Source organism: Seriola dumerili, unplaced genomic scaffold (genome assembly GCF_002260705.1).
Source record: "Seriola dumerili isolate Sdu_G_001 unplaced genomic scaffold, Sdu_1.0 BDQW01000073.1, whole genome shotgun sequence".
NCBI classification, from domain to species: domain Eukaryota; kingdom Metazoa; phylum Chordata; class Actinopteri; order Carangiformes; family Carangidae; genus Seriola; species Seriola dumerili.
The window spans coordinates 7,612,923-7,626,848 of NW_019174328.1; the positions used below are offsets into that span (position 1 = coordinate 7,612,923).

At 41.7% G+C, this 13,926-nt stretch overlaps 1 protein-coding gene across 1 annotated transcript in view; it reads right to left on the reverse strand.

Annotated features, from left to right (window-relative positions):
* The window catches only part of itga9 (integrin subunit alpha 9), a 48,065-nt gene continuing 34,139 nt past the window's right edge, over positions 1 to 13,926 (reverse strand). The window contains exons 19-28 of the mRNA XM_022743712.1: positions 10,940 to 11,026; positions 10,667 to 10,746; positions 10,375 to 10,458; positions 9,842 to 9,950; positions 9,629 to 9,736; positions 8,204 to 8,329; positions 7,889 to 8,008; positions 7,706 to 7,801; positions 3,931 to 4,050; positions 1 to 2,402 (exon numbers count right to left, since the gene is read on the reverse strand). Coding sequence (XP_022599433.1) covers positions 2,304 to 2,402; positions 3,931 to 4,050; positions 7,706 to 7,801; positions 7,889 to 8,008; positions 8,204 to 8,329; positions 9,629 to 9,736; positions 9,842 to 9,950; positions 10,375 to 10,458; positions 10,667 to 10,746; positions 10,940 to 11,026 — 1,029 coding nt within the window. The 3' untranslated portion in view covers positions 1 to 2,303. The remainder of the gene's footprint in view (positions 2,403 to 3,930; positions 4,051 to 7,705; positions 7,802 to 7,888; positions 8,009 to 8,203; positions 8,330 to 9,628; positions 9,737 to 9,841; positions 9,951 to 10,374; positions 10,459 to 10,666; positions 10,747 to 10,939; positions 11,027 to 13,926) is intronic.

Below are 13,926 nucleotides of genomic sequence, written 5' to 3' on the forward strand. Positions count from 1 at the left end.
TTTCACTCTAAAATTTATCAACAGATAAATATATAGCTCAAACACAACTTTAAACATCAAACATACAGCACACTATAATGGAAATGATATTCAGTGACAGTAGTATACTCAGAACAAAACCCCAAAGAACGGTGAGATTAAACGTTGACAACAAACAAACATACAAACAAAATATAACCATCACAGTTAAAATTTACCAAAAATGTCAAGTGTCGGTTTCTCTGCATACAGGTATAGCATCGGTTTAACAGATGCAGAGGGAAGACGTGAATGTGTACAGTATATGCCATCATGCCAGTGGAATTAAATGGTAAAAATAAAGTGTATCAGATCAGAAAAAGATTCATACAACACAATAGAGAGCTAATTAATCATAGTGAGCCATAAAGTGACTTAGCACTGAAGTCTTCATATAAAGTTTTTGTTCTTTGGCATTGCACGTGTCAATCTGACTTCGGTCTACTGCAAAGTTACCCACAAGTCCTGAGACTGCAGGGTGTCATCTGAACTTACTGATATCTGTTTTAATAGTATTAATTTACACCTTTTGTTCATGTTATTTTGCGATAAAGCTGTTCAAATGTGTAAAATAGTTGATATTCTTTCTTCTTTGGGAACATTTAATATATAATTTAATATATTCACACTCTAGCCCAGCTTTTAAAAGATTTGAAAGAACACGTGGGGTAAAAATTTGAGCACTGATGAGCCGTGGACTTTAGTGGTGGCAGGTTTTCGGGGCCCTTACATTCCTCCATGTTGACTTAAAATGAGCTTTTCCCATGAGCCCCAAAGAGCTCGTTTATGTATAGTGATTGAGTGCAGCACATTCCCACCTATTTTTAGGGCATTAGTCATGCCATGGGCCCCTGTAAATGACTGTAGGTGGACTCCCATCACAGACTTTCATCTGGCCGTGGAGAGTAATGTATCTCGTATTTCATGCTAAAACCCAATTCCTAATAATATAATGGTAGAATTAAACGGTCTGCTTAGGTGAAGTCTGGAAAGCTTTTGGAAATAAATCATGATCAGGTCTTATGTCATGACATATAGTGAATCATTTCCTCCAGTATCAACTAAGATACCCTCATTTAAACCTGGAAACCTTTGGGGGTCCATGTAAAAAGCCAGCTGCATACCTGAGCGATTCAGCTTCAGATAATTTGCTCTACTGCATATTGCACTCTCGGAGCATTTGTTCATTCAGAGCACCGCCGAGCGTAAAGATCAAAATGTAAATCAGTCGAAATCATGTACGTTACATCCACTTTAACACCTAAAAACAACTTGGTTAAAAGCATGACCAGAACAAGTGGAATGCTTATGCAAAGTCGCAAAGCTTGTAATGTGAATGGCGGCATTTACGTCTTAATTTACAACCCATCCTCTGTATTTCAGGCGTGGATAATAAAGGAAACATGGCAACTAAAGTGTTAATAGAGAACTCAGTGCTGCCGATTACTGCATCCTGAACTCGGTCCCAATGACCTCAGAGAGAGCTTTTGAGACAACTCTAACAACACTGGCGGATGACATCAGGACACAACGTTTTAATCACTGTGTGTGTGGGTGTAAAACGAAGAAATATCTCTGGCTGATTATCTGCGGGAGGGAGGGTAAGTCAGATTTGTATAACAGATATCCATAAGCCGGAAATAGTACAGAAAAGATACAATCTTTCACTCCCAGGAAGAACTGAATATACAAATGACTCCAATAATATACTATACAGGACAAATCTTTGGCATAAAAAGTAAAGCTATTGGAGCCAAGGCATTCATTCTTATCAAACATCAGTGCTTTTAGGAAAACATACTGTAGATACAGTATGTTTATAATGGCCTTCAAAACCCCCAACTCTTCTCGAAGCCCAGTTTTATACAATATGGCTTAAAGTGTATGTATAAAAATAAATTTGCTATGTAACACAGCCCTGAGGGTTTTGTTGTCCACCAGTATTCATGCCGTCTCCACATCTCCACACAGATGTGGGTCTCCATCAACAGCCACGCTCCGCTGGCTGGGAGTTACCTCCTTTCAGATTAGCTGAATTCCACAGCAAGTGTCCTCTGGCAAGCCACATTGTCACCTCAGAAACCTGTTTCCTGGACCCCCCACCCACAAAAAAATATCAAGTCTCCAAAAAATATGGAGAATATTCTTCTCTTCCACATATGGAAGACTGAAGGGCCTGGTGCCACTGGGGCGGCAGGGCTGCAAGACCCCGTGCTATTGGATCCTTCCTGACCCAATCCCTAATCGCATTGGCTCCTCTGGGACCCCCCCCCCAACTCTAAGTCTCAGTGATTCTTTTCCATCCAGTCCCAGCTTTCATCACTGTCCTTCCTGTTCTTTTCTGCCTCGATGATCTCTCTGTAGCGCCGACGGAAGAAACCCATCTGTTAAAGAATGAGAAAAGCAAAGATTTGCGTTAGTAAGGTGTATCTGTGCTCAGATGCGACTGCAGCAGTGAAAATCTTTCATGTTTTAGCCCATTAACTACAAATCACACACACTTTACATTAGCGATGACCATTTTCCAAACCATATCATAACTTTTTAGGGAAGGTTTTTCTCTCTTGAGGTGGTCATTGCTTTTTAGAAATTCAAAACTATCACCTAAAGTCATATTATCCCATATCATCTCATCAGAGGCATACTGGTACAGAAATGAGAGCAGGATTCATTTTCTCATCTTATCCTTGGAGAGGAAACAAATAAGCATATTTCCCAAAATGTCTATTTTGGCAATTAGTGCTTAGACATAATTCTCTAATTACCAGATTTATGGGATCCTTATCAAAAGGTTTACTAATGTTATGCATGGATGCATGTTATGTTGGACTTCAGCTTGTAAATGGTGTATTATTCAGCAACTAACTGTCAGGAGTGTCAGTGAACGATCCACCAGAGAGAGTTTATTAAAAACAGTTCATTCTTTCAGCTGCATTATTAGAATAATAACATAGTTGATTGATTGATTTCACCCATGGTGATGAAAGTGGAAATCTATGGACATGTTGGAGATAGGAAATCAATTTAGAACATCATGGCATGCTATTCTTTGAAAAATGCACAGCAGTAATGTAAAGCATACGCAGTTTAAAGTCAATAGGCTAAAAACCATGCAAAACCACCAGCATGGATGGAAGCAAATCAAGCACTTCCCCTGCAGAAATGTGTTGTTTCTCTAGGAATGTAATATTGTATTCTCGTTTACATTTAACTGACCTATAACATTCATTTACAAAGTGCAATATAAAGGAGATATGAAGGGAGGGAGAAGGCAGTAGATTCTTGGTGTGTATGTAAACAAAGCCACACTGCGATGCTGCCTCCCTCACTACGACTCCATTCATTTATCTGCATTTTGCTACTAAAGTTTATTGATACAGACCTGTACTCTCCTCAGGCATTTCCTGAAAAGAGCAATACAGGACATGTGCTGCTCTTGTAAGTGGGGTTTATTTTGGCAAGATCTGAGGACCTGGGGATCGGGGGGGAGGAATGTATCCCAGGACCAACATTCCAAGGTTTAGTTGTGGTATTCCCAGTGGAAAATGAAGCAGTGAAAAAGAAAAGGAGTTTTGTGCTAACAGGGCCTCTGGACATCAGTGTAATTGCCATTTCCCCTTTAGCTTCTTCTTTCATGTGAGCGGTATGGTGTGAATTTTTGTCTGTAATTTGTCATTTTCATAGTTGTTAAAGGACCAAAGCAAGCTCTCACCCCCACGGCTTCCCCTACCTCCAGCTGTCTCTGTACAGCTGAATACTGTGTGGACGTCTAATCAGAGTTACACACAGAGCTTCTGGCTGTGACACACAAGTTTGTGACAAGTGCCTCTCATTTATTAGCAAAATCTTACTGGAAAAACAAGCTGTTTTATGTTTTCTGTCTGGAAAATCCGTGTTCATGTGCTGCTTTACCTTCCAGAGTAGCACAGCTAACAGCAAAAAGATGAGGATTCCCACCAGCAGACTGATGGCGATGATCCAGCCCACTACGTAACCCCTGGGCTCCTGACTGTGGAGAGCCTCGAACACCAGCTGGAACACAACAACACTTCAGTCAGTTAGTGAGTCACACTCAAATACAACACACACACACACACACACACACACACACACACACACAAGCAGGGACACATGATGATTAAGCACATTAAGTCATGTGCTTCTAATGATGCAATGTAAGTGCAACAACAACAGCCAAAACCCATCTTGTTTCAGTCTGTTTTAGCTGGAGTCACAGCTCATGACTTGATTCAAGAGGAGCAACACGTAAAGCGAAAATACAGTCAGACAGCATGGAAACTGGACACTAATGCAATTATTATTTTATATAGAACACATTCAATCAATCAGTCACACACACAAGACAACACAAAACAGTCAAAATCTGTAGATTCAATATCAGTTTATAGTGTACAGTGTCAGGTTTCAAGCCTCGCTCTTTAGCTGACCCAGATCACACTGGGCGGTGACCTTTGCTCCACATGCAACAAACAGGCAATATCAACAACTATTCACAGCACAAACTGTAAACAACTTGTTGTGCAGTAAAGCATGTTTTTATTCATATAATAAGTGATCATTTTTTACCAGGCTAGCAGCATGGCTCTGCTAACAGCAATGTCAATCTGTTCGTCAGACTGTCCACCACTTTGGTCCAGACTGAGATATCTACAGTAGAATTTGTCAACAAGTATCTATAAAGCTAATGCCATCCTCATCAGCATCTGTCATCTCTGTAGATTGTGTTCAGTGCTAATCAGCAGATACAGTATTACCACGCTAACATACTAACCTAATAAGGTGAACTTTATACCATTACTATACCAACTAGACATCAGTATGTTAGCGTTGTCTTTGCAAGCTTGTAAGTATGAGAATGTTAGCATTTAGCTCACAGCACCACGGTCCGTAAGTACAGCCTCTCAGAGCTGCTAGCCTGGCTCTAGACTTGTAGGCTTCATCATTAACTCCAACTGTCTAACAAGACGTTCTCTTTTCAGTTTTTTTTTTCACTGGCATTAATATAGATTCATAGAGCTAATCAGTAACAATGACCAAAATGCAATGTCAATGCCAAACAAGTATTCATTTGATCAGTGTAATTTGGAATAACATATCGTCCACTCCCTTTTTCAATTTGGAGAATGATAAAATGATTCCTTGGCCCAGAATGAGGCTGATTCTGAGTCTTATCACGTTCATTCTGGGAGGCTTGGCTACTCTTTAAAAGATAGCCTTTTTCCACAATGAAAAAAAAAGGTCCTTAGCCTGTTTCCCATGACATGAGTGAATGCTGACCTGCTGGATCATCTGTCACTGGCAGCAAACTCCGTTCACTTCACCCAGTGCACAGTGTAACGCTTTACTACATGGAGGGAAGTAGTATCCAGTGATAAATGCTGTATTTAATGTAATTAAGTAAACATAATTATTTCAAATCACTTTCAAGTATCATTACTTTTATTTTTGTGACAATAAAATAACCACTTTGGCTTTGTACTGTGAAAATGTCCCTTTGAAGCTATTTGATATTTCTGTATATCAGTCGTTTCCAAAACAATTACCTTCATCACTTAAATTGATTTGCACTGAATTAGCAGAGGTTAATTGCATTACTCTGCGCCACAGCTAAGCCTGCTTTAATGTCAGCATTCAGGCCTTAAATGGAAAACAACACATTCGCTACGACCATGAAAGAGATGAGTTCATTTACTAATGATCTTAAACAAAGGCAAATAATGTGTATTCTTCCAATTGTCACACAATTCTGTTTAATTTGTTACTGCAAACAATGGTGGCACAATCTCAGAACAGACTGAGGAATGTCACTGCTCTGATGTTCAGTGCTGAATGGGATTTGAACACAAATGTGGCATGAGACGCCAACTGTGAGGCAAGACAAAACCAAGTGGACAAGTGAAGATTAATCTCTCTGTTGAATAGCTCGCCACATTAACACCTCCCCCCTACTCCAAGCTCTGGAATCTAACTGTTGTTATGCATGCCAAAGTGCTTGCGTGAACAAAAAAGATGAAAGCTCGACTGGACGTTGCTCTCTGACTTTCCCAATATAACTTGTGCAATCGGTTAATTCTGGGAACGTGTGGTTGAATGTTAAGTTCGTTCAACTCGGCTCTGTGATGCTAAGTGTGTAACTTGGATACTTACAGCAAAAAAAACATATGGATTTGTTGACATGTCACGGGTGATAAAAAGCGAGTGTGGCATTCTGCTGACAACCAGGAGGCTTGCTGCGAGCAATACAACCAGGGACCACAAATTATACTTTGCAGTGTGTACTCTAGCCAGCAGTGATCCTGAGGGAAGAGGTAACTGTGTTTACTAAAACCCAGTGGGGTAATAGTCACTGGAATGAGCACACTCACTAGGAGTTGAAAGACTGGCATGGTATGGACATATTCATAGCTGGTCTGAATTTTCTGAGCACGTTTGGAACTCAGGGTCAGCGGGACTACGGCACCCCAATCACTTGAGAGATCCCACTGCAAGCACACTGGGTGCTCAATATAATCATCACATCTGATCTGCCGGGCCATTCAATCACTCAGCAAACAACAGTGGGGGGAGGGTCCGCCCTTGAGCACAGCTGAGGACCCCAAAAAACAGCCAATATAAAGTGCCATGCAGTATACCTACAGTTCCCAGCTGTTCCCTGGACTCACACCCTTTATGAATGATCCAGATTCCGTCCTTCAACCAGAATCTAAGCCCTAAGCCTCAATACCCTGCCACAGTGCCTTTGAGCAAGTCTCGCTAGTTGATTGATTTAGACTGAGTGAAAACATCCAAGTTCAATGCACCCAAAAAACATATTTTCTAACTTACCTCTAGTGGGTTTAATTGAAGTTTTGTTTGGTCATGTTTTAAAATATCGCACTATAAACAGTTTTACTGGAACCGTTTTCTATTGAAGAAATAGTCACTATGAACACAGGATTATTCAGAGTAACAGTTGCTGTTACTGATCTGAAGACTTTGCTGCTGAAATTTAAGTGTTTATAATGTTCTGAGCAGCACAATCAAAATTCCTTTCATCTCCATTGCATTGGGCTGAAGTCCAGCCAGACATCATTAGAGGAGAGTAATGTTTACATATTGTCACCTTATAAACTTGATATAGTAAACATGTTAGGACATAGTTGTATATTTACTGTATACATACAGTGGATAGGGAGCAGCATTAACATTAATTTGGAGTTATCTTTCTGGGGACATGACAAATATTCACTCTCCTTTTAGTTTCTGTTTTAGTCTCCACCAACTCCTGAGAAAAACACAGGGCTCTTCAGCTATTAAATGCTCTGCTATGTTCACCAACTAATTGCTAACTTTGTTTTTTTTTTCTTTTGTTGAAAATAGCTCTGCTGTCACTGAAAGTGTTGCAAGGGACTGAAAACAATAAACACTACATCAATGAGCTGAAAGGTGCTAAAACTTTAATAACAGCTGAGGTGAACTGCAGCGTGTGGTGACAATTCTCTCATTACACACAGACATCTGACCCATGGTTAATATAAAAATATTGATTAGAGCAGCTTTAAGTGGATTACGCATAATAATCTCACCTATGATACTCTATAGATACAATACATGTATTTTGGGTTCTATGAATTGTATTAGTGGTGTCAGTGTAGGTAGATGGTGCATTAACTGTTGATATACTCACAGAAATGTCCTCTGGCAGGCCTTTTGGCACCTCCATCGCCTTGTCATTGACTTGCACACTGCCCCTCGTCACAAACTGGATCACTGAGGAGCTATCCTGTGGGTTAAAAGGGGGGATTACTGTTGCTCTTAGAATCACAAGAACCTGTAAATGAATTTATCAAGCTTTTGACCCTTTTCTTACCCTTTTAAGAATTTCAGTGTTGAGCAGAAGTTTTATATCTATGCTCACTGCTTCTTCTTTTAACTGTGGACCCAGACTGCAGGAAATTGTCATACACGCTCTTCCAGGCCGGTCACAGTCCTTTAAAAAAAAAAAAAAAGAGAAGAGGAAAGGGAGGGTGGGGAGGAAAGTGTGTGGGAGAGAGAAGGATGTGTGATGAACAGATGTTGCACTTCGTACAAAAAAAGAAAAAGAAAAAGAAGAAGAATCCTCACAGGGGGTGACTGTCAGTGACCTCTGAAATGTCAAAGTGTAATGTGAGGGCTGCATATTTACCAAGACTTTGCGTCCTGATTTGGTGAAGAAGGCAAATATGGAGTGGAAGATGCTCTCTTTGTCCTGGGGGATGGTGCACGGTGTTGGGTTCCTGTGAGGGGTGCAGTTGCCTCGACCATCGGCCACCTGAAACATATCAGTGGTAGAGGAAAGTAGAGTTGTGTTGACTTAGATTTTAGGTAAAATCCTATCTGATGAAGTATAGCAGAGTTGAGTTAATATAGGATGTGTGGCATGAAGATGTAGGAAACCAGGGCTATTTGAGTTTGACAGCAAAAATGTGGACACAAGCACTTTTGTCAACTAAACTGGCCCAATCCCACTATTGTTATAGGTCTCCAGGGCTCACAGGAAGTTCTCCCCAACGAGAAGCTGGTACCCCTCCCAGACAGATTCCCCATATGGAGTGATTTAGAGGTGTCTGCTTTACTGCTCAGTCCCCCGGGGAGCACTTCCCCTTTCCCCTCTTCTCTGTCCCACCTAAAGCTTGGAGGTGGAATCTCCTCTGGCCTTCCACACTGCCTACTCTGCTACCACCCAGCATGTCTGAGCTTTAATTGCTGCGCTTTCTCATGTCCTATGTTACTGCTGCCATTGTTGGTGTGAAGATTCATAGGCTCCACTGACTTTAACCTGGTGAATTCCCCACAAGAACAGAATTGTCACAGTAAATAATGACGATTGAGGGTTTTGTGCGGAAGAACTAGAACATATGGAGCAACAGACAGGAGCTTGTATATCATGTCTGGACAAATGGAGGTCTGTATTAAATGTAAGAATATCTGCTATAAGGTATAAGTGTGCGACTGTCCGGTTTGCCACAGGGCAGACGCAGTGTTAACAGTGTTTATGATGGGGATGGTACGGGGCAGTAGCCGGTTCTGCAGGTGTCCCATTCCCATTTCGTGCAAGCTGTCTGATCCCCTGAAAGTGGTTCCAGATGGGATCTAGGAGGGTGGGATACAGTCAACCCCGTCTGCCCATTCACAGAAAATACAATTAACAGCTTGAGCTCCCCCATGATCTACCTATATGAAAGGGAGCAATGCAAGGGTTAAGAAAACATTTAAACCCAGCGGGAGTATTGTGTTTCTTTATCTAAATGCAAAATGTTGTGAAACAAAATGGTCTGCTAGCTTCAGTAGCAACGTCAACACTTTCGCTTCGATTTTCACTGGCCCACTGGCGCCTCACACTAAGCAAATTGCCAAAGACATGACAAAAAAGCCCACCCGTTTAGCAGCTTTCTGTACATAAAAGTGTCCTCTGAGGTGGATACAGGCAACTGTGCCATAAAGGGAAGCAAGACCAACAGGCATGGACTGGATAAATGAAATAAAAATGTGGCTGCCTGCAGGTGAATAAACTAATAAATAAGGATTTGGGCTAGATAAATAATGAAGATAGACTACTGTTGGCATCCACCTGTGTTTCAATGATGTGGAACATGTCAGCTCCGTTGCCAGCCAGCCGGTTGGGTATCCTGATGTCCACAGTGGAGCCAGGCAGCCTGCTGGGCCCCTTGTTTATGGCCTGGAACCACATCACACAGAGACAGTGAAAGGAAAAGAGAAGTGAATATAGATGAGGAAACGTAAAAAAATACTGAAAATCCTATATGCTCTGTGATAGTAGTACCTGGAAAGTGAGATTGAGAGGCTGAAAGTTGCACTCCATGTCTTCCAGCTGGACGAATCGCGAGGCATCGATGGAGTTTCCATACACGAAGGAGCTCGGTGTCACCACCCTACAGACAACGGTGTTCAGGAGAGAGATACCAGATGATGCATTAACAAAAAAATAGGCTTAAATGCACATAGAAGTATTATTAAAAACTGTCATAAAAATCTCTGGCTTCAGTCACGTTATTAGTTGGAGTTTTCTTTAGGAGTTGAGATATGAGTCAGAAGAGTTGAGCTTTGCTCTGAGGCCTCCCTCCACATTAAAGACAGCGCACACACAGCAAGTCTTATCAGATGTCAGAGCTCTGGCAGATTTGGGCTGTTTTACATCTCTCTCCCTTCTCTGTGAAGCAGGGCTATGATAAAGCGTTCAGAGATAAGGCTTTTCAACTTGATGTGCTCCATACTGACAAAAGCACTCCCTCTATTCCCAAGAGCCAGCAGATGGGCAATAAGTTCAAGTCTCCACTGGAACGCTGTTGTTCTTACCCAGTAATGGTTGTGTCAGTCTCATGGACCAGAGGGATGGACAGGTCCAAACTGTTGTCGGAGAGTTTGTGCTCAGGATTGGCGCTACAACAAACAAGTAACAATGCAGCTATTCAGACATTTTAAATTTTGAGCACAGGATTAAATTCTACAAACACCAATGAAAACCATATTTACTCTATGGGGCATAAAGGTAGACACATTTATGAGTATAAATATGCATTTTAATTCATAGGAAACCCTCATTAAAATATTGTTAGGTATGAACTGAAATGTGACCCTTAATACTTACCTTTTTGCTTGAACTAAGAACTGCAATGTGTCATTCACCCCAGAGAGCTGACTTGTGTCAAAGATCACTGCAAAATGATACTGAAGAGAAAAAGACAGAGCAAACCAGAATGTCACTGACTGTACTCCATGTGACACAGTATGTTTGCTGTGAGATGCTGCATTTTTTTTTTCCATGCAAAAATGCCAAAACACACATTCTGCACATCCACACACTGCGCTTTACTCAGAAGTTTTGACATAGTGAATTTAGTTCCAAGTTGCTCGGCGCTACCTTAGTCTGTGCTCTCATGAAGGGAAATCCCACGCTGCATTTGAGGAAGTCCAAATCAACAAGCTCACAGGAAATACCCTTCTCTTCCTGCAAAAAGACAGATAGACACGGGAGTGAGAGGGAGTGATAAAGACAGACAGACTGGAGACAGAGTGGGTGACACTCATGGAGACAGAAGACACAAAGAGGAAGACAGAGTCAAGGAGACGCAGACTGTGACAGGGAACAATCAGTTTAGATAAGTTCACAGGCAAAAAGCATCTGCAATGGCTGAATGGTAACATTAATGAAAATATCATCGATAATGTAATTTTCTACATATGCATGATAAAAAGTCTTCTGCAGCTTTAAAAACACAAACACAGACACACACCTGCCAACATTTACAGTATGTGCAAAGTTCATTGTTAGAAAAAGACAATATATGTAAAAGAATAGGTTCTCGTTTCTTATTTAAGTTCCAAATTAGGTTAAATGAAGAATGTACAAAGTGGTGATGGCACACACACACACACATATCTTAGCGGGTGGGTACTTGGACAGCCTCCAGGCTGTGTGTTTGGAAGCTTGTCTAAACAATATGGAGCTTCACCGGCTGCGCTGTGTAAACACTCGGGCCTTGACCCTATGAGGAGTAAGAATTCTTTTAGCCGGAGTTCAGTGAGAGTCTGTCAGCCGAGCTCGTGTGCTGGGAGCATGAAAGACGGCAGAGATACTTCACGGTTATGACAAAAAAAAAAAATAGAAAAAAGAAAAAAAAGGAGACTGGTGCTTCTGGAAGATTTAGCAGGGGGCTTAAAGTAAGTCATACAAAATATCTGCATGCTTGTTCTGCTGCCCGGTTCGAGCCTGTGTTTATGACATGTTTCCAAATGTGATAAAGAAAAGAGGTGTGAAGGTTGTGTCTCTGCTGACATATTTAAAGGTACATAACCATCCACATATCATCCACACTCCCATTCCCCTTATTCAGCAGATTCCCAGTGTCAGTCTGGGGTGTGGCTGTGCCCTCAATCTTCATTAAGTCAGCTTAAATAAGCACTGTTGCCTTTTACATGGAGACTAGAGCCGGCTCTGTGGGGGTGAGAGGGGTGGAGGAGGGGGGGGGAGACCCCAGAACAACTGGCAATGATGGAATTTCCTCTATTTCCTGTATTCCTCCATGCTGCTGTGCAAACACCGCCTGTCCCATGGGGCTGGGCAGGATTGGGGAAGTCAGCCTGTTTACCCATCACCCACCTGGCAGCCCTTGAGAGAGAGCAGAGCACTCAGACATATGGTGTGCCGGGCCTCCAAACGACAGAGTCTGTTTGTTAAGCACTTCTTCACTTTCTTCCTCTTTGCTTACTTTCTCTGTTCTTTCCCTGTCACGAACAAATACATGCTGAGATTTTCACAAGTGGCAGGACCATTAAATATCACCGTGATTGTTTACCCTGCTTTAGTGTCAGCTGAAGCCTCTACTGGAGCTGTATGACAGTGAGGATGACGTTACACAGGAGGCCCGCGGTTCTGCATGTTCTGCATGTATCTTTACACCTCCATCCAATTTGTAAGATGCACTGGTATTTGTACATTTGGCCTTACTTTGGTCTACCTTTTCCAAACCACTGTCATCGCCTCCTTCGTACTCTCTATATGACGAGCTACCTTTGGCTTTCGTGGCATGTGCAAAGCTGCGCTTCACAGCCAAGAAAACCAGGGGTTCATATATTCTCTTGAAAGGTCCGCTGAAATTCACAGCTTCACACATTTCTCTGTTGCGTTCCTAATTTCTGGGCTTTTCACCACGATGCTCATTTCTTCCAACGTTTAAATCACCAGAAGTCAGCGGTGGAAGAAATATTCAGATCCTTCACTCAAGTGAAAGCGGTAATATCTCACCATGATCACAGGATCATGGTGAGATGTTCGTTTACAAGTCCGGCGTTTAAAATGTAACTTCAGTAAACAGAAGTGTTACAAGCGAAATGTATTAAAAGTAAAAGTACTCATTACGGAAGAAGGCCCCTTTCAGAGTGGTTGAGTTGAGATAATGAGCCCATTTCAATAAAAACAACTATAATATAATACTGAAGTTTCAGATTTAAGTGCATTGCAATGAACATAAATGTGATTGTTTAAAATATAAATTTGCATACATGTTACATAGTGACATGTACAACACCAACAAATATCACGAGATTGATTTTTCGATATCACCCAGCACAACTGCCACATTAACATGTGAGCAGTGTTTTAATATTGTAATTGCCAGAAATGTGATGTGCAAACATCTGCTACACCTCTGCCCTTAAAAAAAAAAAACACAGACTACTATAAACATTTGAGAGATAAAAAAAGAAAACACAGAAGCCGGCGCAGCAGTCTCTGTGTCCCGCGGGAGGGGAGGCAGCGCTCCTGAAACCAATTCACCTCGACGGCTCTCTGACAGCTTGTGTTGCAAGAACAACACAGATAACACACCCCACTCTTAAATATGAGGGGAGTACACATCCGCGCTTTGCTCACTGGAGACAAAGCCGTAGGAGAGGATTGAGAGAAACTTTCTCACCTCAGACTTCTCCTGCAGTAATTACAAATGTCTCAAAGGGCATTCGGCAGTAAACCTGCTCGGTGGCCTCTTTGTCATCTCTTCATACTCTTCACTTCCTGTTCCCTTTTGTGCAGCAGGCCATCCTGACTTATCAGGTTCCCAAACAATATGAGACCCTGTTGCTGCCGGGAACCTGATACTTAATGTCAGCCCGGTTCATTAGATTAGCTATGAAACTGAAACTGAAACACTGTTTTTCTAATAGTTGCCTGCAGCATGTATTCCATTTAAATTCAATTTCTGCTTTGTTGGGGGGTTTTAAATCATGCCACGGCTTTGGTGCTTTATAGAGACGGTCCTATCCATCACAGGGTTAAAAAACCCAGCTGGTGGATAAACATGAGGTCCGTCTTGAGGGGGAAAAGCCCTCCTGATGGATGCTGTTCCTGTC